Source organism: Xiphophorus maculatus, chromosome 23 (assembly GCF_002775205.1).
Source record: "Xiphophorus maculatus strain JP 163 A chromosome 23, X_maculatus-5.0-male, whole genome shotgun sequence".
Classification (NCBI taxonomy): Eukaryota; Metazoa; Chordata; class Actinopteri; order Cyprinodontiformes; family Poeciliidae; genus Xiphophorus; species Xiphophorus maculatus.
Genome location: NC_036465.1, coordinates 7368749 through 7394907, shown reverse-complemented (window position 1 = coordinate 7394907; position 26159 = coordinate 7368749). Strand labels below are relative to the sequence as shown.

The following is a 26159-nucleotide window of genomic DNA, read 5'->3' as shown; positions in this document are numbered from 1 at the left end:
AACGTCTATACAAATAGATCCTTAGGTTAATAGCTATTCAGAAACTGTTGTAACTAAAACTTCTAAATCAGAAGTTGTAACAGAATACCACCTGCAGGTAAGTGGATATATTTATAGGTAGTAAACACTTAATCAGTCACCGATCTTATTTTAATTTTTCATTTGGCTCTCATATTAATATTTACTCAGTGTATTTACTTCTTTACACATATTTTTCTTAAAACACAAGACGTCAAAATATCCAAGGTTATACATGTGTAATACGAGCTGAATGGAAACATTTGTGCTTCTGAACCATTACAGAAGTACAAATTTCACACATCTTATAAAAGTGGGTGTTGTTAGCATATATAGATGCAACAACCTGCTATTGCTTCACACCACTTCCTTGTGCAAATATACATTCTGCACCACAACTACTGTGTAACAGGATTCATTGTGTCCTTAAAGGCACAGACCCACCCAGAGACGCACATGCACTATCAAACCTTTTCATTGCTTTAGCATACTTAAAGTTTGAACTTACCTGTACCAGGAAGATGATAAGGAAGTAAAAATTGGCAATTCTTCGAAATTGTTCAAACAGATTCTTTGGTAGAAAATTCCAAACTGTATACTGCAAAAGAAAAACATAAATGCAAGTCAGATATTTTACTTATTCATTTGATTTTGTTAGTGCTTTTATTTCATATACCTAACATTTCAGCAGGATATTTGAACAGACTTAATTTGATAAAAGAAAAATCAGCAAAAGAAAGTGACATTCAAAACGTTGTGTGTTTATAAACCTTCTTGATGTAGTCATCAAGAAAATAGGACTCCCAAGTGATATTCAGTTTTTATTTAAGAAATGTTGATATACAGATGTCTATTATTTTTATTCATCTCTGGAAAAGAAAGAAAAGAAGATTTAATTGCAGGAAAAAACAAAATATAAAATCTATTCGGACTGAAGAGGGTTTGCCACACTCCTCACTTTCAGCTGTGTTGATGTTTTAAGGATTTCTTGCATGTAAAGCCTCTTCGTATCAACACACAGCTTCTTATTAAGATCAAACCTACTTCTCAGTCAGTTCTGGATGGATTTTATGTTATGTTTTGTTTTCACATTTGCATAAGCTTCATTTATTTATTTTACATATGTATCTCACAATTTCATCAAGCACCAGTTACATGGTAAAACTCCTGGTGCTTCTTATGGTAGTGAGCCATTACATTTCCAACTTTGTGCTTCAGTCTGTATGAGGTTCTGTGGGGACTGCTATATTTTGCCTTAGTTTGACATGTTTGTTTTTTTAGTTAGCTTGTTGTTTTATTTACCAGCTAATCATGTAAAGCACTTTAAATTGTCTAATTGCTGTAAATGTGTTATACCAATACAATTACCCTGCCTACATTTGGCTGATGTCAAACATGCCTTCTGTTCTGGTGTCCAAATAATTAAATTTTAGACTAATGTGCCCAAAGAACATGACTCTTCTGTTCAAATTTGTGTCTGTCAGTCATAGACAAGTTGGCAGAGGTTTCGAATGCCCTCCGCCTATAGTGTATGTGAACATGCATTTGTACAAAACTTATTTACAAGTACCCTTGTATGCAGCTTGTTTATGTTTGGAAACCTCTGCCATAAAAAAGGGTTACCAAAACAAACTAGAGAACTCCCAGCTATAAGAAAAAAACCAGCTTTTGGAAACTTGCTACAGTGACAATGGAGAACAAAGGTGGGGTGCACCAAAGCTTAATTTCAGTGTTTTTCATATTTCTCTCTACACTAAATTTAAACATTACGGGTACAGAGAACAGAACAGAACACAGGCTTCGGGCATTCAACCTGCCCCTAATGCCACAGACATGCTCACAGAAACAGACATGAAGCCAGACATCGGTACTATGCCAAGGCAAGTCTGTCCGACATATTGTGGGAAACGATAACAGTCGTTTCCCACACAAGTGAAATTTCACAGTTCATTCCAAGACAACCAGATCGTTATGTAGGATGAGAAATTCCCAGTAAGTTTAATGGTCACTTACTGAAATGCTCGAACATTTTGATCAAATTATTGCGACAGGGACGCTCAGTAGTGGCTCAGTGGTAGAGTCAGTACCCCCTATGGAGAGGCTACAGTCATCAGCACAGCTGTCCCAGGTTCGATTCCCAACCCTCCTTCTCTAACAGCCCTTCTCCAATTTGAACTACTAACGAGTAAAGGCCACCAGTGCCAAAAAAACTTTAAGAAAATGTTAGAAGATTTTGACATTCCTTGCTGAATAAAGATAAATAAACATTTCTGCTTGTTTATCTTGCTTGAAAGATACCAAAAACATAATAAATTTTGACTTTAAAGCCCGGATACAAACAAAACTGGAAATTATGTGTACAGTTACACAATTACTTCTGAGATCTCCCTAAATCCCTTACCAAACTTCTTGTTTTATATTACTTGAAATGTTAAATATTGTTAGAATTCAAATTCAATTCAATTTAAAAATACTTTATTGATCCCAAAGGGAAATTGAATTTCAGTAATAAATGTCCAAATATGCTTCCTAATATTTGTCTAAAGTTTTTAATTGTGTTTTTAGCTGCTCCATGTGCTATATTTCAACTTTTATCATTACTTTTAAACAACTTTGGCTATGTAAAAGAAATAACTGCAAAGCAGTGACATTTGAAATGATAAATATTCATACATCTATGTATACGTTTATTGTATGGGAGTCAGAGAAATAATTAGCTTGAGTCACTATTTTTGTTCTTAGTAGCTGGCCAAACAAAGACCTAAAAGGACATCACTGATTTAGATTGCTGATTTATGCCTTTTATTTGGGAACTCTTCGATGTGGAGCGAACCACAGTATCAAGTTGTTTTTGCTCTTGTTTAAGTGACCATGACCATTGATACTACTGGCCATAAAGAAACACATTTTATCTGCTTGACTTTCTGTGAACAAGTCTCAACAAGAAGCAACTGATCTGCAAAACAATGTAACACAAATGCTAATACATGCCTGCAAATACATTTACAACACACTTGCACAGAAACAGCACAGAGGCACTGATTATATAGGAAAAAGTCTGCTTGGGGAGTGTTGAAATGCAGTGGCAGCAGAATGGCCCATCTCATTTTGCTAGAGAGAAAAGAGAGTAAAAGTAATGAGAAAAAAGGGGGGTGGCAGCAGTGGGTGGGGGCTGAGGGTGGTGGTGCAGAAGAAGCAAATGCAAGAGAGGAAACGAATGTTTTGGTCATTGCAGAGTGCAAAACCAAAAATATGATGGAGTGCAGAGGAAGCGGTGAACATAAACACTACAGCCAGAGTAATTAAAGGCCGTTTATCTTGACCTGCTGGCAGGAGCCAATTGATTGGCCTGTACACTGAAACCGTCTGCACCACCATAAATCCCATGACTGTCTCTCTCACGCAGACTTCTCCACCTCCCCATCCCTGTCACTGATGATGCCACAGAGCCAGTCAGCGATACCGGTCTGAGCTTGCTGTTGATACAGGACGGGTAGAACATAGGTGGGGGGAGTCTAAGTATGTAGGGAAAACAACCAATTTCACATGCTTCCAGTTTATTATGAGGAACCATGTATTTCACTGCCAGTCAGTGCTCTCTTGACAGACAAATGATCACCCTTGGTTGGGAGCAAAGACAAGCGTGAGAACAGGAAGATGGAGGAGGAACAAAGACACGGGAATGCTTGAGAGTGCTCATTTTGGATTCAGGGAGTTAAACAAGTGAAGAAAATGCCTTAAGGCAGGTAAAGCACAATTCACAGTCAAGCACAGGAGAAAAAAAATCTGTTTGGTTTTTATATTCTGTTGGTATTTCTGGTCTTGCAGTGGTGACAAATGTCTTCAGCAACTTGAACCAGCCATTATAATTCAACACGTAGCATTTAAAAGACGAGTCAGTTGTGGTGTAAAACAGGTTAAAAAAACCTGTTAACCAGTGTATTATAATCTAAACGTATTACCTCCTAATGTGACTTTGAGCTGACAGTATTATTTGCATCGTAAAGGATCTTTGGCGCATTCAAACTCGAGCTCTTTTCACAAAGGATCGGCTCTTGTAAGGTGAATGTTAATGCTAGTTCTGAGCAGGACCAAAGTGTGTTTCTTACCTTAGAGGACACAATCCTGTTATCGCAAAACTTGGGCGGGATATAAGCCTCATTGGGGGGACAGGACTTATGGCCAACGTAGATCGTTCTGCTGTGAACTCGTCCCTCATCACCACCAAACTAGAGGTGAAAGTAGGGGAGAGAGATGAGGAGAGGAAATGAAGCAAAACAGAAGAGAAGACATATTTATAATTTAAAAGTTTAGGTACTGAATAAGCAATGTGAAAAACAAAGTTCAGCTTCTTTGAAAAAAGTTACAGAATTGATAAGAGCTTAACTTATTTTGAAAGCACTCTATTGGAAATCAGTTGGACACAAGCCAGGGGAGTATGACAAAGGACAGTGGGCCAAAAATACAATTTGTATGGGTGCTTAATTTATTTTCTCCCAACTGGTGACTTATAAATGCAAAGAGATATTAAACTGAAGAAGCCAGGCAAAACAATACTGTTTAGATTTATGAGTAGAGTTTCTTTTTCATGACGCAGCACATTTTATTATATTTTCATGATGCATGGATACACTAACCTATCAACCTTTTAAAAAGTCCTTTAGGAGCTCCAGACATGAAATGCTCTCTACAGAAATAATTCACTGTTTTGATTGTTTTCCACAAAATAAGATACAGAAACCCTGTCTATGAAGACACATCATTCTTTCAATCCCAGATCTACACATGGACGCCTTCAACCGTGCATCAAAGTAGACCGACCACCGTTAATTTAAAAAAAAAAAAAAAATCTCACATTTTTCGATAAAATATTTTTGCGCGAGGATAAGGTGGTTTTTCAGCCGTATCAAAATAGATGTATTTTGCAAACCTGCAATGGAAACACTTTTTCGCATTACAAAAGTGACGTGACCAGTATCCAGCTCTTACTACCGTCAAAAACGATGAATATATCTCACGTAACTGTTTTTTTAAAAATGGCAGCATCAGATGTAATGACTTATTGCAGGAACAAGCTTATTCATGTGTAATTTTAATGTCATTTCTTATTTAATGGAAACACAGTAATTGTTAAATTTGTAGGGGGATTTTCAACATTAGTAGAATTTAGACAAATATTTGCATACTTTTTTAATGGAAACACAGCTTCTCTTACAGATAACATAATGAGGAGAATGTATGACTTTGCTTGTACTTAAAAGCACACAGTGTATTTCAGCAACCAATATAAACTCAGTCACATCTTACCAAGTACTGGGGAAATCCATAAAACAGATGTCAAACATAGCACTTATTTCAGTGCAATATATTATTCATCACGCCCTTTTGCAATATGCCTCCATGTTTTGCAAGCACAAGAGGGCTTTATGTTTTATGGTTATCACATAACTTTGATCTAATGATAGCCTGTGGTAACCTTCCAAGAATTTTGGTGTATTATGCAAGTCTCAAAACAAAAACAAGTTACATAAGCAGCCTCAAAAGAACATGAAAATTCTAATGAATCAAAGGAATCAATTCTTCCTCGTTAATAATCTGTAACCAAGCATAACTTCTTAACTGCAAGAGAAAAGCTCTGATTAGTTTCTAGCCCACAATGATCTAGTCATTAAATTGGCAATTCTGGGGGAAAAAAGACAATTTACTGTAACTGCAGAGGAAATGGTGAATCTACATCCTAATTCACAATTGAAAGCAGAGGGTCAAGTGTTGGGTATGCATTTATCATTATTACACCATTTAACACAGGGAGGCAGCAGAATTAAACAAGTTTAGGAGCAAGGATGGAAATGTGATAAAGGTAAATTGTGAAACAACATTTAAATAATGGACACTTCAAGTCATTAACTGTATTTGACTTTTAGAAGTCAGCAACAACCTGAGTTTGTTCCTCAGGTGACAGGTGAGCTTAACTAGATGTTTATTTGCATATTGGCACGAACATTAAATGTGATTACAACCAACACAGGTGGCATTTAGCTTTTTATTGTCAAGTAAAGAAGTATTCCATACGTGGGTAACATAATTGTGTTTGGTAAATAATAAATATTATCTTGTTTAGTCAGATTTTCCTTTCTAATCACTAAAACATAAAATGGATGAATGAAATGTGTTTTGGGATTTTTAATATTGGTAGCAGTGGGAATAACAAGAACGACCACATTTATGCATTAAAACTTATGCCCAACTTTGCAAAAATGCTTTATTAAACACATAGATGCAACAAAGTATGCTGTTGGTTTGTGGATTTTTAAACAAAATAAATATGTGGGCAATGTTAGGATTTAATGTCTGATGAAGATCTCTGGTTGATCAGCATCTCTACACACGCCATAGTTTGGAGAGTCATCCATTGCTTCTATAACTAATAATTGTTGTATCCATAACTAATCTATTGCTATGCTCTAAACATAGAGCATAGAAGAAAAATATTAAATATGTATATCCATATTAGTGGCTAATATAAGTAAACTAAATATCTTTGCCACAAAACCAAAATATCTGTGTCCATGTAGTCAGAATGTAAATTTGTTAAGAGCAGCAGAACATGTAAATTTTAAGAAAACATCTATGGAAAAAAATGTCTGGTTGTAAATATATCAAACTTACACTTATTTTGCATTTTCTAATGTCCTAACCTTTTTGAATGCAACTATGATAGCAGAACAGATGGAGTTCCTTCAAGCATTTTGGTAGGTATGCCCCCTAAAATCACTTCTCTCTTTCCTAAAAAGAATATTCAAATGATTTGCCTTTAATTTGTTGCCTTAATATCTTTACCTTTTGATAGCTTTAGGAAAGCCTCACAGTCAGTGGATAAAAGACAATCTCTTCATTAAAACAACATTTCTATAAACTGTTTTTATTATCAAATTATAAAAGAAAATGATTTAAAAAACAGTTTGTATTTTTTGCTTATGAACATAATTCTCCAGTGAAATGTAATCTGCTTAGACTGGGATCTACACAGTAACTCTGTCACTGACAAGTTGAAAAACACCCATTAAAATTAATGGAGTGCACTTTCAGAAGACTTGTCATGTTTAGAATAAAAACCAAAGATGAAAGAATAAATTTAAATGGTAATTACTCAAACACATCCACTGTTGTGAAGGACTGAATCACTTTCAGCAGGATTAGCTTATTCATGCTGCAAACAATGTCCTTCTGTTCTACTCTGACAGTCAAAACATTATCCAAGTAGCTGCCATTCACATTTCTTAAATAACGTTATCACTTCCAGAACAAGCTGTACTGTACAGCAACTTTTATGTTGCTGAATTATCATTATTATTCTACTGGCAGGGGATCTGCAGCATGTGGGGTGAGAGGACAGATTACCATGAACATCTGATCCTGGACAAATGCCAGAGAAGGTGCGAATGGCGGCCACCTGGACTGCAGGCTGCACAAAGGCTGTTTCTGACAAGAAATTACATTAAAAAATATCCTCACTTGGAAGAATAATTCATACACAATAATGACACTGCCAATATGACCTCCACTTAAACAGTTACTAAATTTTAATTATGAGAAAACAACATCAAATAAATCCAAATCCGTAATGCTCATTTTGAGACAATTCCCCCTTTTGCTACAGATCAAGCTGGAGAAGAGAGCCAACATGGTTACATAATGCAGCCATGTTCACACCTCAGTATGGATGTCAAGATTAACATCCAACTAAGTATACCGACGCTCCTTCAGCAGGACCGGATGGACCTGGCTGCCAGAAAAGAGGGGAGGAAAGGAGAAGTGTGAGGAAAAAAAAGGAAGTGTAACAAGATCTGACGACTCATGCATAACCAGCTTTGCTATGCAAAACGGCAACCAAGACCAGCTATATGGCTCACAGCTGATCCACTGATTGACTGGACTCAGATTTTATAAACTTTTGAAATTCTAAAGGTTATCAAGGGATGCACGGATATGATAAATTTGGGCCAAGAGCCATAACTAATATTAATAATGCTTTTATGGTCATTAACTGACATTTACCAATAGTCTTCCTAACCTTTCCACATCATTTCGACACACCCCCAATCCTGCAGTGCATCATCAAAACACAAACCACAACAAGAGGGAAATAACTATTAGCTGTTATTATCAGAACTCTTTAACTTATGGGGCCAAAATAGAGTGTAAAACATTGACTTTTACCAATATATAGCATGTATCTCTACTTTTAGGGTGTTTTCACATCTGATAGTCTGGTAGACTCGGTTAGATTGAGCACCCAAGTTGTAACATTTGTTACATTTTCAGCTGGCACGGTTCACTTTCTCACTACATTATGTCAGAAGAACCAAACCTTTGAAAAGTCTGTTCCCTTCCCTTCACTGGTTGCACCAACAACCAGTGAAGGAAACAAGATGAAGACTTTTGAAGAAGACACTCAGAGCAACTTCCTTCTTCACAAATCAAAGCACAGGTGAAGGAGTCTCGACTTATAGGTCAGGAAGTCAAAATTGGTAATTGGCTGGCCTTTACAAGTTTCAATTAGTCCCTAACACCTAAGACTAAAGACCGAATAGTGCAAAAGGCATGCTAATGTGCTCTTGTTCTGAAGTTAAGAGTCTATCTAGTAGAGTGATCTCATTTAAGTGGATTGGGTCAGCTCCAGAGATGTACAACAACCTGCAGATACCCCCCATTTCTGTTCTCCTTAAAAAATAATAATAAAAATAAAATATTTGGGTAGCAACCAACTGTTGCTGAATCAGAAGAAAATGAGGTAGTACTTGTTGCAGTAGGCCGTTAGCGTTATAAGAGGAACCTTTGAACAGACATTTATGCAGTGGTGCATTAACTGTGAAATATAATGAAGGTCAGATGACAGGCCACACCATTTTTAAGCAAACACGTAAATCCAAAACACATATGAACACTAGCAAGCTGAGAGACAAACATGAAATGCTAATGCAAGGAAAAAAACTGCACTACTTTCTTCATATTTGCTTCATCATCAAAGGTCAAACAGAGCCACTCGAAGCCAATGACATTAGCAAGTAAGAAAAAGAGTCAGCTGTCAGTATGTCAATATCAGACTGTAGATTCATTCTTAATGAAACAGCATCAGCATAGATCAATAAAGCAAGCATGAGCCAGAAAATGGTGCATTAGAGAATTGACTGAGGTTGAAACTTTACATTGAGTTATGCTCTAAATTGAATTATGAACACATTGTGAAATGAGCAGGGAGCAAAGGGAACCAGCAAAGGGAAGAAGGAAAGATGCTCCACAGACAGCTGGGAGAATGCAAAGCTGCACTGAGCTACTGCCAAACTCCTGGTGATGACTCTGGTCTGATGACACTGCGTCCTGTCGCACCATCTCCCTGTTCAGTGACTATCCTCCTTTTTTCCACCCTCACAATACCCATTCATCCAGTTACCAACCAATAACCGAGGGGAAAATGTCAAAGCTTTCAATGTTTAATTATCCATAACATGTGTAACTTTGATTAGGATAAATTAAATTCATTAACGCGTTTTCGGCTGATCTGCTCATGCATCCCCCAAAACATATATATACCGATGATAGATTACAGCAATTTATTGGGAAAACTTGACTTATGTAAAGATTTATATTATATTAAGGCAGTCAACAAAAAGCAAATGGTACTAATAAACATAACATACCGTAGATTAACTGCCACTGGTCATTTTATCTCTGTACACATATCCAAATTAAATCTTTATCCATTCAATTGAATTTATTTCCCCACCATGTCACTACACAATTTACTGGCACATTTTGCACACCTTCTACATGATGGTTATAAATAACTAAAGAGCAATGGAGTAAAAAAAACTAAATCATTTCAGAAACTTTATGACTGGAATAAAGTTCAATATGCAAACCTCAAACATTTTCCTTCCTAAAAAAATGTGTACTAAAAGTGAAATCATGTTAAACTGAAAATACTGTTGAACACTAATAGAGGCTTCCTAATTTCCCTGTTTGGTAAAGAGCTGTCTAATTAAAAAAGGAATATGAGCATCACTACTTCATATTAGTTATAGATACCACAGACTATTTGCTGGCCTGGGTGGGAAAAAAATCTGCCAAAATCAAAACTATATTAAACCAATAAATAACTCTCAGTCCCTTTAGTCTCAACCTACAATGTCTTGAATGTTCATATATAACTCCCTAAAGCTGGGAGTCTTTTGATTCAATCTAGAGTTACTTTAGGAGAACTATAAATTTGGTATCCAAGTCCTAAATGCTCCCCCTGGGAAAGTTTAAGCACTCCTGTGCAATCTTACCAGACAAACCAACTCAAGCGCAAAACACCACATCTAATTGTCTTTGTCATAGTTGTCATGTAAAAATGTACACATTTTGATAATTATTTTCTTCAATTTGGCAGAAAACATTTTATTATGAATTTTATAATTTGTATGTTTAATGTTTTGCTGAACATCAAGATTTATATGGATTTGGCTCCTACAGTTTACATGTTCAGGCTTAAAGTTGACACAAGGATGTGCAGTGTCAACTTTAAGCCTGGACAGTGGACAGTGGTATATCATCATTTAATCTGACACTTATAGATTTGCGGCCAACCAAAAATTGATTTTCGCAACATTTTCTAACGAAAGTGCTGAATCAAATTGAAAATTGTAAGCCCAGAAGAATAGAATAGATCCAATTTTGCTCTCATCAGTCTTCTTTTGTGGTTTTGCAGCCGTGTGTTAAGAAAAAAAGAAGAAAAAAAAAACAGGCTTCAACAAAGTACAGGACCTATGCCATTAAGCGTCAAAGAAAACCACTCAGAAAAAAAACTACTTCAACACATTAAATTAGGAGGGAGCAGTGTAACGAACAGTCTGCATGGGTAAACCCTCTTTATTCCCTGCACATGTACTTACAACACTGCAATGAGATGAGTCATTAATTATTAGGTCATGTTGCCATAGGAGCTTAGAATCTGTGCCATGCAATTTTATGCAAATAGGAACCAGGTTGATAACGGATAAAAGGTGACGTGTGAGCGTAAATGACCGAGATCTTTTATGGCATACAATATCTGCTCCAGGTGCCTCTCATCGATTTCAGGTTTTTTTATGACGATGCTCTCAGTTCGAGTGGATTTCTAACAGGCCAACTTTACTGTCTCATGCTATTAAATGTGGCATGAGACAGTGATTTTATAATCTCGTTGCACAGGAGGGACGTTTCACAAGGCAACGCTGATCTTTGATGCTGGATATAAAATGTAGGTAAACGTTTAATGGCGAGAAATGAAAAAATAAAAGTGGGATCAAATGTCCCCAAAATGTTGTTTTCATTCACAGAGGGAATTGTTTGGAGTCAGAGTAGCAATGAATATTGCAGTCTTCCTTTGTCTCTCCCTAACATGATCACTTCTTATTACTTTTAACTATGGCTGGGTCATATGATAATATAACAAGGGATTAGAGTGTGCTGACAAAATGCCTAATAAAATTTTCTGTAAGGTAGATTCTGCTCTGTGAGCATAGATTCCACGCTCTTGTGAAGATGCATCACTTCTATTTCCCTCCGTTCACTGGAACTTCATAACAGTTTACATGAAAAGTAGGTCAATGACAAACATTAAGACACACAAAGGTTTTAAAATTTACAGATTCAAAACTACAAAAGTTTTCCATTCTGCTGTTCCTACAATAAAAAGTCCTTTTAATGAGCTGTCAGAGAAAACAAGTTTTCTTCAGGTGCAGAGTAGGCCCCTCCCACACTTATTGCTGCAAACTGCAAGACAACTGGCAGGAAGAAGACTAACACATTTCGTTTGCTTACAAGATATACTTTGTATAATTGTTTTGTGTCACAAAACATAGGTAGTCAAAACATACTAATAACTTCTAACATTTCTGATTTGAGAAAACTAGCTACCAGGGCATATAGCCCAATTACTTAACTCCTAAACTTTCTTCACTTTGACAAAGAAGTATGCAATGTAGCACCTGTGATGAAAAATAAAATATTTATGTAATGTTATGTAAAGAGCACCATGACCAAAAGGTGCAATATTTTGTGCAAAAAGAACACAAGATTCCAATTATATTAAGCAGCTGTTATTCCATAATTTACCTACCTTTAAGAATAAAAATATAATAAATGTTATAGTTTAAGAAATAAGCATAAATGTAACTAACAATGTTAAGTTATTTTAGCTGTTTTCAGAGTAGTATTTTATTAACTGCAATTAGATGATGACATGGATTTGGTCTGCATACTGTGTTTCACTTAGCTGGATGTTTTTCAATTTTTAAATTCAAGATGCAGTTTTTCAGTTAGTTTGATGGTACAGTAAAAAAGAAGGATTTTCAAAATTTCAACTGTCAAATTTTCATTCTTTCCTAAATTTGATGCACTTCTGTCACATTGGCACACCCAATCATAAGTTTATTTACTGAAATAACTTGATTTAAATTACACCTTAGCAGGAACAGATTACATCTATTGTCTGGAGACAATAAAGAGTGAAAAAATGTACTGCTAACAAAGACAGGAAGCAGGCATGAACAGTAGCTGCATTATTCACCTGTAAATCAATCAAATGGTTTTTAAGGCAGTCGTCTTTATATATTCATTAATTAGACATTCGGAAAGAGGCTCAAAACTTTTTAAAAGTATTTAGCAACTAAACAAGTCCCATAATGCAAGAGATCTTCACATAATACACAGTGACAGATGGTAAGAACAAATATGATACATAAATATAATTTAATGGTTTTACAAAAAGGATCAACATCAATAAAACACCAAATATGAGATTTATAGTGATACTATAACAATGTTTACCTTCATTCTGGATTCACCAACACCTGGTCTGTGTATAAAAGCCACATATCAAAGTCAGCAATCCCTGCCGTCTGCTGTCTGCACACAGTGATGAATAACCTCACAGAGGAGCGACGGTCCAGCTTGAACTGAGAGCTGATGCTAAGGAGCTGTTGTGGACAGGCAAAGGCTCATTGTTCTTCTAGAATCCCTACAGAAGCACAAAACACAAAGTGTACAGTACCATTGCCTGGTACTGGCCTACATTAGAGTATGTCCCTCGACAATGTGGAGGAGGGGAACTCATCGAGACTTCACACTGCAACTTGCTTGCTCAATCATTTGGCTGCCTCGAAATGCCACAGTTAGATGTTTCGCAAATTATTTCTGCAACACCTAGAGTTAAAAAGAAGTTTTGAAAAGTCAAATGACTACCACATGGTACTACCAACGGCAACAAGTGGAAAAGATGCACAACTGACTTTAAACTACAGTCTAGGCTAGAAGTTTACATACACCGAAAAAAAGACATGCCATTTTTTTCCTCACTGTCTCAATTAGGTCAGCTATAATTAACAAAATTATTTCTATTTTCTAAATGCCACACTAATAAGAAGGAATCAGTCAGAGATTTGTCATCAGCAGTTTACATACAGAATGATTATTATGTCTTTAAATAATGAAAGAAATTCCAGCTGATGATGTCATGGTTTTGGAAACTTCTGATAGGTTAAATGACACATTGAGTAAAGTGGAGACACACCAATATATTCCAACTAGGTTTGTCAAAATAATCAATATTTCAACATAACTGATACAGAATTGATACAAACTTTGCCCAAATTGTCACATTCCCTCCAACAATAACAGACATTCAGCTCATTTCCTCTCCAAGCTAGAAGTTGCTTCAAGTTTTAAACTAACAGGGCAAACACATACAAAACAACAACAACAAAAAAAACACGACCCCCTTTAGCCAACATGGCAAACACATACAAAACAACAACAACAAAAAAAAAACACGACCCCCTTTAGCCAACATGGTAAACACAAAAGCGTTGTTGGGAGGTACTTTCCCTCAGAGACAGACAGAAACTATTGACGGATGCCACATCCTATCTGTGCCAACGCTTAGAGCTAGCGCTACAATACTGATGTTTGAGAGCACCGTAAAAAAGTCAGTATAGCTCCTGTACATGCATCAATGAAGTCGTAAACCTTCCAGACAACATAATACACCATTGTCTGTTTAAATATTAGCTTCACAAACACAAACAGCCTAATGACAGATCTCTGTTGTTCTGAGCTAAAAGGTTATGAATCCTGCAAAGATCCTTTCTACTGCGGTACGAATTAATGCAGGAAAATGTTAATCAGCTGACAGCTCAGTCGGCTACTACATAGTGAATCAACTACACAAACCAGTGCAACTTACCCTGGTGCTCTAGTTGATCTCTAAAAAAAATGTGCTTTCCATGTGGCATGTCCATGTTTGTTTCAAAGCACAATTCATTTATAAAATAAAATAACAGAACTTCCATAATAGCTGTCAAGAGGGAGAAGGTTATTGCTGTTACTAAATTGCTAATTACAGCTGAAAGAAACTCTGATCATGCTGGCATCTCAATAAAAAGACTCTAAATAGAAGGAACAGTATTTCAGAATGTTTTTGCAGTTTTGAAATGGCAACATTTTAAAACCTTGATTTACCTTAACAGCAGTATCCATACTTATACACGTTTCAAACTTTATTCACATACAAGTTCAGAGACTTGCTATCCCAAAAAGTCCTACATAGATAGCTTTCACAGGATATTTTCTAGAACCTCTGAACATGTTGTTTTAAGGTCATAAAAAATTAGACAATTTTAAGCTGCAGCCTAGTAACACTTATCTATAATTAAAGAGAGTTTAAAGCGGTGTCGTCTTAAATGGAGTATGGCATTTCCAGGCAAGTGCACACAGTTTCTTCCCTCCATTTGTGTGTGTGTGGGACAAACTCTGGCACTTAGACAAAGGTGCTTGATCTGGCCGCTGTTTTCATGTGGAGCCTGGGTTGAAACTTAACTAAACTGCACATTACCATAGCTTTCTCCTCCCACCGGTGGCTGGCATGGAGCCATGCAATACCAACGAGAAGGCAATTACAGTACATCCCACTGCTGACGTGCTTTAAAAATCTCCATCTCAGCTACAGCACTACTGATGACATTATCTTTAATAACGGGCTGTGCTACACTAGCTGTAATTGCTATTCAATTAATTATCCTTGGACACCACTTTGGAGGGCAACAAGACTAATGACAAAAATCAATGTGGCTTTATTTCCTTTCAATACTAAGGGCACATGGTTGATTGTGGTTTTCTCAACAGGCATTTCCTCCAAAAGAAGTGTGACATTAAAAACTGAAACTTTCTCGCTGTGACCAAGCTACACCACAGGCTTGGCTGGAACTATATGGCAGAGACAAACAGTGCAACATACACCGGGTGATTTTTTAAAAGAAATATTACCCATTAAATCTCAGTGTTCCCCATTCTTAAATCCAGACGATGTCTTCATTAGATTGTTTCATTACTAGAATGACGAAACGTCACAGATGTTGACACCTCTACCCCGTTTCAACCTCCTGAGACAGAAAGAGAAATAGCTGCACACAGTCCAAACACACACAGCTCAAAATTCTCTTCACATCTCACTGCGAACACTCCGACTAACGCTGAGGCTGGAGTTGGCAAAAGGGACGACTGTTTATACATATATGGACGATTTGGAGGACTTCTAAGTGCTACTAGTCTGAAGAAAATATAGAGATTGAGAAAAGGGAGGAGCAATGTGAGGGGAATTCAAAATAAATGAAGTTAGCTGAATTATTTAGAGGTACAAACTGAGAATTCAATCTGGCTTCTGGTTGGAAGTAGAAACTGCCACAAAAAGCTATCTTTGGTCACTTAACCAGAACCCCACCCCCACTTCTATGTTATCCACATCTGAAAAAGTCTGTCCATTAGGCAGAAAAAGTGACAGAAGAGGTGCAAAAAGGCAAGGGTGTACCCCTCCGGTTTTCCTCTTGCTTTTAAGTGAGTCACGCAGGGCTTTGCAGTCTCCTCTACCATATTTCATCCGGTTTTTTCTTCACACCGCCTTCCTCACCACACTAAATATATTTATTATCCCGCTGCGTGTTGCAGATGAGCTCCTTTGGCTGCATTTCCATTATTGGACAGAGTGCAAGAGGCCAGACGGAGAACGGAGAGAGAGAAAGAAATCACAGTAAGCAATTCTGTTCGCCAGCAGCAGGTTCACGGCTGCAAGAATGATGGCGGCAAAACTGTGCACGGCTCTGATCAATACGCATTTTTCCTGATCAAACAGGCCGGATGAATCAAGTACCTCTACTTTCCAAGCATGGTTTGTGGCCCCACAAATAAACTATTATGTGCTCAACCAAGAGACTCAATCAGACTTGTTTCCAGAAACAAATAAGCATTTTTCTTAATCAAAACTGAGTTATGAATATTGTACATTTTAACCATTACAGAACATTCAGCAAAACCAAGATATCAAAATCATGACAGTCCTGTGAAAAGGCATATTCCCCTTTACAGATTGTCACAGTTCATTGGTTCAAGTTATAAGAGAGTAAGCAAGGTAATACAAAATTTGGGTTTCAAGTTTTTATATTCATTAATGAAATACAAATTTCCTTAGAATAACAAAAAGCAGCCACACCAACCTGGCCTTCAGTGTTTTGCTATACAGCTGCCATCAACCATTTGAGTATTTCATATCGCCGAAGACAAATTTTAGCCCACTTTTATTTGTAAATTTGCTTAATTTTAGCCACAAAATTTAACCAGTCCTCTCCAAAACTACCTTCTTCTTTTTCAAAGCCACTTGAGGAGTTGCTTAAGATTAAGGTAAAGAACTGGTGTCCTAAAATTGTCTTCCAAGATTTTCTGGTGGAGAGCAGGACTCGTGATTAAAGCCCCAGAGCATCATACTACCACCACCAGGTTTGTCTGATGCCTCATGTTCTTTCTCTAAAATGTGGGTGAGTTTTACAATAGAAGTGACACAGATTTTCCAAAAAGTTTTTCTTGTCTATCCAAAGGATTGTTAATATGGCCTTTTTTTATTATTGTTTGGTGGAACGGGAATACAATTTTCTGCTGTCTAGCTCTTCAAACTGAACCATACACACAAAGTAAGTGAGGCCTGCGACCTGCCATTTAAGTCATCCATGCACTTCTTAGAGTAATGTTAGGAGTAAAAAAGAGCAAGAAAGTCACATTTTCTCCATGTCTGGAAAATGGCACTCACTGTGGTTTGCTGGAGTGCCAAAGCCTTATATTGGCTTTGTAATCTTTTCCAGGTGATAGATCTCAGTTAGAGCTTTTCCACCAGAGCGGTTCAAGTGCTTAACCAGAGTTTATTATTTAACAACCCGAGAACCCGCTCGGAGTCGCGTCATTGCGTCATAAACACCTCTTCCAGTAAATGTTTGTACCAAATCAAAATAACACATACAAACAATAAGATAAAAACTTTACTGTTCATCAAATGGAAATTTGGTTTAGATAATTTGTCAGATGCCTCCCATAAAAACAGCACATATAAAACATCATGAACATTAATTACAAAAAAAACTATTTATCAACGATAAGACAACTAATAATGTCTTATAACGTATAGGTTTATTTTTGCAGTAATAGTAATGTGTTAAAATAAAGCAATCAGATTATGTTTAGTGAAAATATACTGTGAAATGGTGGTAACAGGAAAATCTCCTGCTGGTCTAACGCAGTCAATGGAATGGAGCCTGCAGTCTTTTATTAAACACAATCATCACCGGCTTATTTAAGTTTGGTTGTTTACATAAAAACTGATCTCTCTGAGAAAGTTTGTTCACATGTGCACCTCACAGTGCGGCGCCACTCAGCAGGCCAGATGGTAAGAAATGAAAACAGTCCTACCCCTACTGCTTTTCTGGCAACTGAGGTCACAAGAAAGTAGCTAAAATTTGTCCAAAAAAGAAAAAAAAAACAACTTATTTTTGGATGCGGTAGATGTGAACGATCCTGCAGCTTGCTGGTGTTTTCTAACCAATACAGGAGAAAGATGATGAGAAACTGAACTCTGTTTGAGAGGAGAAGAATACGCTGCAGGGAGACAGTGAGGGCTGACAGAACTTTAGTGCAAGCAAAGTCGTTGCACATTGGCAAGCTTTGCTGTCATATTGCGTCAATGAAATCAACTACAACATTAAGCAGGTAACGTCGTGGCTGTTATGTTTATTGTAGTATATTTACTTTGCATAAACTGCAAAAACCAGTACGTCAGTAAACATGCACAGACATCCGTTGCTCTTCTAAATGTAACTGTGCGTGACTGTGTATATCAGGCCTGAGGTATCGTCCTTCCTGACCTGAAACACAGCTTGATACAACACAGAAGCTTTAAAATACAAGCAATTCTTCACACCTTTCCCACATATCAACACCTTGTGGTAAATAAGGGCCTCGGGCAAGCAGAGGTATTGTAAATGTAAGCTTCAGTAAATATAGCTTCAAGATGATGGAAAACTTAACACGACAAGAAGAGGTGGACCTAAAACAGAAACTGTATAAAACTAGAATAAAAAAACTACATGATTGAAAGGTCAATCTCCTCAGCATGCATTTCAATCAAAGTACAAACCATTCTTGAAACAAATCATCTCTTTCCAAACAGATCTACCATTTTATACCCACAGTGCTATAAAGTAACATAATTATCAGAATAAACAAAGTCCATCAATTGCAAATGTATGATGTGACCTAGATGTGGCAGAATGCATCAAAATGTGGACATGGATGATTCTGACTTCATTAACAAACTTAATTATCTTAATGTTCATTTATGACCCAATTATGAGGAAAACTAAGAAGAGCTAAGGGCGGTACCCAGGCATGCACAGAAAAACCAGTCAGATAAGATGTGTGCCATATGTAGGGTGTGTGAAGCCAAACCACAATCTTCAAATTGCTACACCATTACATGTCTGAACCCGGACGTGCAAAACAGAGTGAACTTCATGCCTTCACAAAAATAATATCAAAAGTAATTCTTCCTAAAAAAACAAAACAAAAGCAGTGTTAATAAAATTGCCATTTCTCTTCATAATTTTTTCTTTCCTTTCCTAATTCAGTTAACACAACAATGGTGTAAATTTCAAACGGCCGAAGAGGATTTTGTTCTGTTTGAAAGCCTCAAATTGTGAGCTTGCGAACATTATTTTAAGCTTTACTTTTCATAAGCAAACACCACTTTTCATTTCTTCAGTTTAGAGTTGCAGGTAGTGCATGTCACATTGATTTTAGACACACTTTGTATCTTGTAAAATAAGCATGTTTCCATCACAGCTTACTACAATTGATGTGAGAAGCAGCCATATTAAAAAGTAAAGTTTTACAAGTTATAACTGTGGGTGATTGGAGTTTTTCACACTTTTCCAGTGGGAAATCAGGCTTCGGATGGCGTTCCAGTTGATCTTTCTGACTGGAACGCAGCACGTCTTCTCCTCATGTGTGTCCTAAGTAGCCTCATTTCCAGAATATCCACACAGATCTTTTTCTTTTCTTTGTGACAAATAGTACAAACCAAAAGTTGGGCAATGTCTGATCCAAGCAGCAGCAGTCAAATGCTTTTTCACCACCATCACATCGCTAAATGATGTTTTTATGCGGTCCTAAAATCCATGTTATCTGCAGTGAACGCTCATGTCCACATTACTGTGCAGTGAAAGAATGTGTGTGTTGGGCAGATCTCTTGTACTGGACTCTCAGCTTGTTTACTTTTAAATTTCTTCAAAGAACTTGTGTTTGGTTTCGCAGTGATGTTTAATATTCCCGTTTTTGATCAACTCCACAGCTTCACAGCGTATGAGACAAAGGTTTGGAAAATGAACCCAAACTGGTGAGATTGGCTTCTCTAACCAACTATAAACACTACACATACCATAATGACTGGTTTATCTCCACAGTTTTACAATAAAGCACAAGGTGATCTTTCAATTTTTTGGAGATGAAGATAACCTCCCTCTACTCTAAAGCCAGTTTTACAATGGAACTGGGAAGACTTTAGGAGTCATAAAAATTCTGTAGGAAATTTTTCTGCATTTCCTGTTGTTCTCACATGAGCTTTATAATAGCAATTTCACTGTGAAGATAAAAAAGAGTTTGCAGGTCAAGAATAGAAGAGTGTTTCTGCCTATAGTACACAAGAGGAAGGACATGATGCACGAACATAATGTACAGAGCAAAAATAAACAATTGGTGGAAACAGTAGCTAAGATTTTTTGTGTTGGTTTAAACTATAGTTTATTATAAGGTAACTGGGCAGATTAGTTTTACAACAATTAGATACAAGTTAGGGACATGTACTTCAAAATTTATATATTTCTGCAATCCCTCCCTTTTCTATTAAATGCAAAATTGCCTCCATTATGTAACTTGTAGCACATTTTCTTGTTGTTGAGGCTGTTTCTTATAGCTATAGGTATGTAGTAATAGTACTTGCCAACCAACAACAGTACTAAAAATATTCTGGAGGGCAAATGTTGAGAAGCAACATGATGATCCAATTTACTCCTGAACACAGAATTAGGCCAGAATAAGTATTCCAGACTTTACAAATAACTATTAGGTGGATTTTGTTTTATAGCAAAATGTTCTTTTTTTACTGAAAACAAACATCAATTGTGTTTATATCTGACAATTTCCTACCATTGTGCACAAGATGAAGGCGCCTGGAGAGAGTTTCTCTTCTTCTCCAGAAAAACCTAGTCAAACTTCAGCACTAAGGGTACAATGTGATCTGATTCACTAAAAGTTGAAATATAAAGTAGAAACTTGATGCATAATTTCACTGAGCTAGTGAGTAGGAGGAGATTTAATAGTTACCATGGCGCAAAAAGAAATTGTTTTTTTATGTGAATGTTCTACAATCCGATGACTGAAGGCAGGGGCTCCCACAAAGAATACTATCACATTTCCACCAGGCTCCACCTCTCACAGATCACACTGCTGCCTTCAAGGCCTTGAACGAACATCAAAGCAAGCTGTGGTTTTTTTTTTTGCATTCCTGTCAAGAGCATTACAACCGCTGGAGCCTCCCTTCCTCTCAAGGAGCCCTGCACCACACATTCCCTCGGCCATGTTTCATGAAAAGCGTCAAGCAGGACACAAAAAGCTTCCTCTGTTTCATTCGGTTTGAGCAGTCACTCTCGATCTTTCTACCTCTTCGTGATGCTAGCGCACCTCCCGTGGGCAAGGGGAGGGCGCTGTGAATCAAGACGAAGAGAGCCAGAGTCTGAGATAACGGCACGGTGCGCATCAGTGACAGTGTAGCTGGCTGCTCTGCACAAAATATTATTTACAGCTCACACTGAGGAGAAATTACAGGAGCAATCCTCTTCAGAAGCCGGAAAATCAGCTGACCTGGCAACACTTAGAGTGGGGCTAGGAGGAGGGTCAGGCACTATAATTATTATATTGCCTCTCCTTCTTCACTGTCAGTATCTATACTGCTCACACAGCGTGCTGGGGATTCAGCCCACCGGTGACAACAAGTAACTGGTGCATTAGTGAATGATAAAGTGGCAGTAAAGGGGCTTTAGCATTCATAAACCCTGCAGATAGTTACCCACTTTCAGGAAGCGTTCTAATGATTACCACAGGAGATAGAAACGGCTTTATGTTAATTAAATCTTTGTGTACATGATATTGTTGGCTTAAATAGGGAAAAAGTAATTAAGCGCCTATAATAAACCATTAGATGCAAACATAAAGTCATAATAGCAATTGCCTCTTTTTCCACTAAACCACTATCAGCTTTTAAAGTAGAGTAATAATGTATTTTACATGATAGTCTAGTTTAAATTGCAATGCAGTTGTTTTTAGAACTGCCACTAACTCTATGATCTGTGCGTCATAATTATCAAGTCCAAATATGAAATATGAGAGTCCTTAAAAGTCACTGAACAACAGCAGAGAAAGATCTGCAAGAAGTCAAGGGATTGTAGAAATAGTGTTAAAAACACAATACTTCCTTTGAGTCTCCCAGTTGTTGATGATTGGTTCAATTACAGACATCTTATTACTTAAGTCTCAGTAGCCTAAAATGGAGTGGATTGTTTTGCTATTGCTTGTTGTTTATTTTATGAATAGTTATGATAAAAAAGAAAAAAATACTCTCTGGTGGGGATGTGCAGTTGATCAACTTTGTATTCTAATTTTGATTTTCTTAGAAAATCAAAGAAAAAAAATTGTTATTCAAATGTTCTGTTTGTCAGCGTGTAGAAAACACAGATGAAGAAATCCACTGTAAAGCTAGACTAGTGTGATTTTCTTTTAAATAATTGGATGTAATCTTACAAACGAGTTCTGCAAACAAATAAATTGTTTATCCATATAGTGTCTAAGACATCAATCTATAAAGTGTTTTCCAGATTGTGAAATATTTCAATTTACCAACAAGTGAAAACTAAATGAAACCCCAAATATGTGCAAAATCTGTAAACTGCATTTAAAAAAGAGGTGTACTTTCTTTTCATTATGAGTGTGCATATACACCTACACAGATTATGAAATTTCTGGATGAAAAAGCACATAAAGGAAACTTAATAGTAGTGGGTGAGAAGCTCTGCAGAGCACCATAAAACCTGTGCTGCCATCTAGACACAGATACGGAGTTTTTAAAACAAAATGCAAAACACAACATGTGAGGGTACAATCATGTCTCCACATGTCCCCACTGGTTTCTACATCAGGCTATGTGGGCTCCGAGCGTCATGCAAATCTGACAACTCCCTGATAACCCTCCACTCTTCACACTTTGTTCTGTGAAAATTGTGGTAGGTGTGGCAGCCGTTTGCAAATCAGGTCATTTACATCACTGCTATGCATGTGTAGCAAACTAGACCCATAACAAATCCCCCTTTTCTGTCCTTAGCCTACTTTGCAAATAAATATATGAAGTTATTATTTGTTATCAAAAAATAATAATATTTGGAAGGAAATTATATATTAAAGGCTGGGTGAATGGACACTCATATACTCTAATAACAGAAATATCAATATTTAGGCAGAGTGGTGCGGGAAACATTATCATGGAAAAAAGGACAAAGAAAAATATGGGTTCATATGTACTCATAACAATATTGTAATATTGCACAATATCACAGCTCAATGTTTTCTTAAAATCTTGCCGCCTAAACATAAATACACAGGTATGGTCCTCTCAATTTCCAACACAAACCTTTCATTAAAACTAATGAAAACCAATTTATGTCAAAGTCTAAAATTCACTCTTTAAAATGGGGAAATTTCCCCTTACATGCTTCACTTTGGGTAATTGATATTCTTTGGGACCAAGGCTTGTCTGCAGGTCTTATATTACCTAATACATGGTATTAATTTGTTGTCTCTTTCTGCCTTCCTGTTTGTCATTTTAGCTGTTCTCTCTTGTTTCTTTGCCTGTTTCGTTTTCTCTGGTTCATCTCACTGACTTCGTAACATATGGGTTTAAGGAAAATTATATTTGTTAGCATAAAAACTATTGAAGAATAAATTGGCACTAGAGTTTTACTTTAGTTGAAGACATTTATTTATGTTCCTTCTTTCTCTACTTTTCCTGTAATTGTCCTTCTCAGTTGTCTCCTCTCCACAGAAACAACTTTGATGGAAAAAAAATATTTTAAGAAAGTAGGCAAATTGATCACGACACATGTGATAGATAAGTTAAAGTATTCACATTCCTATTTTGTTGCCTTTTTCATCAACTCTTTTGGTTGCCTTTATTTGTTCTCTTCTCTGCTTCATTTCTTTCCAAACATAATTGTTTCTGCAATAAATTAGCCAGATGCTTCATTGTTTCTATGGAGGACTGATCCTGCCAAAATTGGTAGTAAAACTAGGAATAAGTAAATGGCTTGATAATGCAATTAAAGTAGCAAGTATTGCATCCAAAAACTAAAAGATTTTCCAACTTAGAAGCTGACTGAATTTCCACCCATCAAGCTTCTTTTCCCAACACTTCCCCCCTTTAAGACTTTACCTGCTGCAAAGAAGGAGGTCAGAAGCAAAAACAAAAGAGAAAAAAGGAAACAAAAACTATAAATCAATAAATAAACAGACAGAGAAAGTAGAAGGGGAAAAAAATCCCAGTGGAAATACTACAGATGGAAATAAGTCAATATATATATATGAAATAAGTGACAGTAAATTAAAAACATTTTTCAAAAAAATACAGACTATAAGCTCAGGTAAAAAACTTCTGACATCTATAGCCTATCTGTTGTAGCCTGTCACCTAGATATGTGTGTGTGGACGTGTGTGTGTGTTGTATCCTGAAGAAATACTATAAATGGGGGTTTGGCTTCACAATCCTCTCAAGCTGCCAATTTCCTGTAACTTATTCACCTTTTTTGCTACACTTTATCCTTCCACTAAACTTTTCTTTTATGTGTCTGGATGCAGCACTTTGTGACTACCCATTTTATTGAGCTATGACTTGTTGTGGGTTACATTCTTGTGGATTGACCGTCAGCTGATTAACTGTCAAGTCAGGCGTTTTCTTTGTGATTTTGTTGGCCATACAATAACATTTCTGGAACATTAAACATCTAATCAAGCTAGAGTTAAATTTACCAGAAATACATATCATTCTGATAGTAAGGACTTAATTTGCTACGAGTTTCATATTTTCTTTATTTAATTACTGAAATAAATTAACTTGTTTAAGTTGGTTGTAGATGCACATTTTTTAGGTGAAGAAGCTGCCCAGAGCAAAATAAATTAAAGCGCTATCTTGCGTCACCTGCTGCCTGCATTAAATGGTCCTTTACTTTAGTATGTGCACTGTTTAATGGAAAGCCTCCGGGGAGAACTAAAATAAAAGTAAATCTAAGTTCTTGAGAGAGAAACTTTTCAGAGCTGGGACCCCAGCCTGATGAGCCCCTTCAGGAGGTCAAAACGAAACTAAAGCACATGGCGCCGGAGTGAATGTCCACTAGTGACCTGAGTGGATGGACTTCACTTTACATCTGCATACTTGTGTAGTAAAATTCCTGGTAGATAAAAGGAAAATTGCATGAAAGCTGCCTGGTTACCCAGTGAGAGCTGGGAAGTGCCTGCAACAGTGTTTGCTGTAAAAACAACCAGGACGTGTTGTGCCATTCTGGCGGTCTTTAACGATCAGAAACACAGCCTCTATAACTGGATGTCCAGTTTTAGCTTCCTGTCGTTCCAGATTTTATCCAGGGAGTTCAAGACAGCTGGGTGTCATAAGCTAAAAATCTGTGCGTAATAATGATGTCAATCACACATACCAAGCGGTTCAGTCTCCTCCGAAGCATCCTCTTGTTTCTTCCTCCTGTCCGCACTGATGAACTCCTCTGATTCAACAGACACCTCCTGCCTGGGCTCCGCTGTAGCTCCTCCGGGGAATAACTTTACATGTATATATGTTAGTTACTGCGCTAGCTCCTTGGCTATCTACTCTCTACTCTACCGTTAGTTCTAGCTATATGGAAGGCTGGAGCGATGCTACATGGTTTCCATTTTGTTTGGTTTCGGTATCTTCGCACCATTCGCATTCTCTCCGGCGCGCTGAATGTTTTCCGCGTTGCGGTGTACTAGTCGCGCTCTCCGCGGCTCGGGGCTGAAACAGTCGCTGACATTTCGCTCCGTGCCCTGTTGCTGCTTTGACTCCGACAAATCATTTGTCGCTCCCGGGCTGGCCTCGCTGCTGACCGAAAGGCTGCCCGCCGATGCGGTGTTGCAACAACTAACTTATCGTGTCAGTCCCCGAGCGCAGGTCTCCTCTCCTCCTGTCAAACAATTTTCACTCAGCAGCAACCCACGGACGTTCCCTCGTTTGTAAGCTCCACCCGGCGAAGGTGCGGTGACTAAAGCTCGCACTGCATTCTGGGAGATGTAGTCCACACTCAGGATTTCCACACGTTCTTGAGAAGCAACTTTTGGCTCCTGTGGCTCTCATAAAACCAAATAAGAAATGTGTTTCATTATCAGGGGTAGTTTTAGCAATATTTAAGGCTTCTTTTACAAAGTACGAGGCTTCAAACTATGTGTTTTATATTTTAAAGTGGACAGTGGATCTTTATTTTCTTTACTGTAGTGATTGAAATGCCTCACTCAGCTGGCTTCATTTTACAAAATATTTTTTCCCCTTTAAAAAGATTAGATGATTTGTTTTGTCTGAAAATATAAATCAATTTTAGTTTAACTTCCACAGCTTTAAAAAT

General features: G+C 37.2%; 1 protein-coding gene across 7 annotated transcripts in view; it reads right to left on the bottom strand.

The window, feature by feature from the left end:
* atp11c (ATPase phospholipid transporting 11C) overlaps positions 1 to 25774 on the bottom strand; it is a 52740-nt gene extending 26966 nt beyond the window's left edge. For 6 of the 7 annotated variants that reach the window (XM_023328344.1, XM_023328347.1, XM_023328348.1 and 3 more), the window contains exons 1-3: positions 25224 to 25774; positions 4128 to 4247; positions 527 to 616 (exon numbers count right to left, since the gene is read on the bottom strand). In XM_023328344.1, coding sequence (XP_023184112.1) covers positions 527 to 616; positions 4128 to 4247; positions 25224 to 25250 — 237 coding nt within the window. In that variant the 5' untranslated portion in view covers positions 25251 to 25774. Of the gene's footprint in view, positions 1 to 526; positions 617 to 4127; positions 4248 to 12873; positions 12979 to 25223 lie in introns of those variants that run through there. The other variant, XM_023328346.1, reaches the window with a different exon arrangement.
* Between the last annotated feature and the right edge of the window lie 385 nt (positions 25775 to 26159).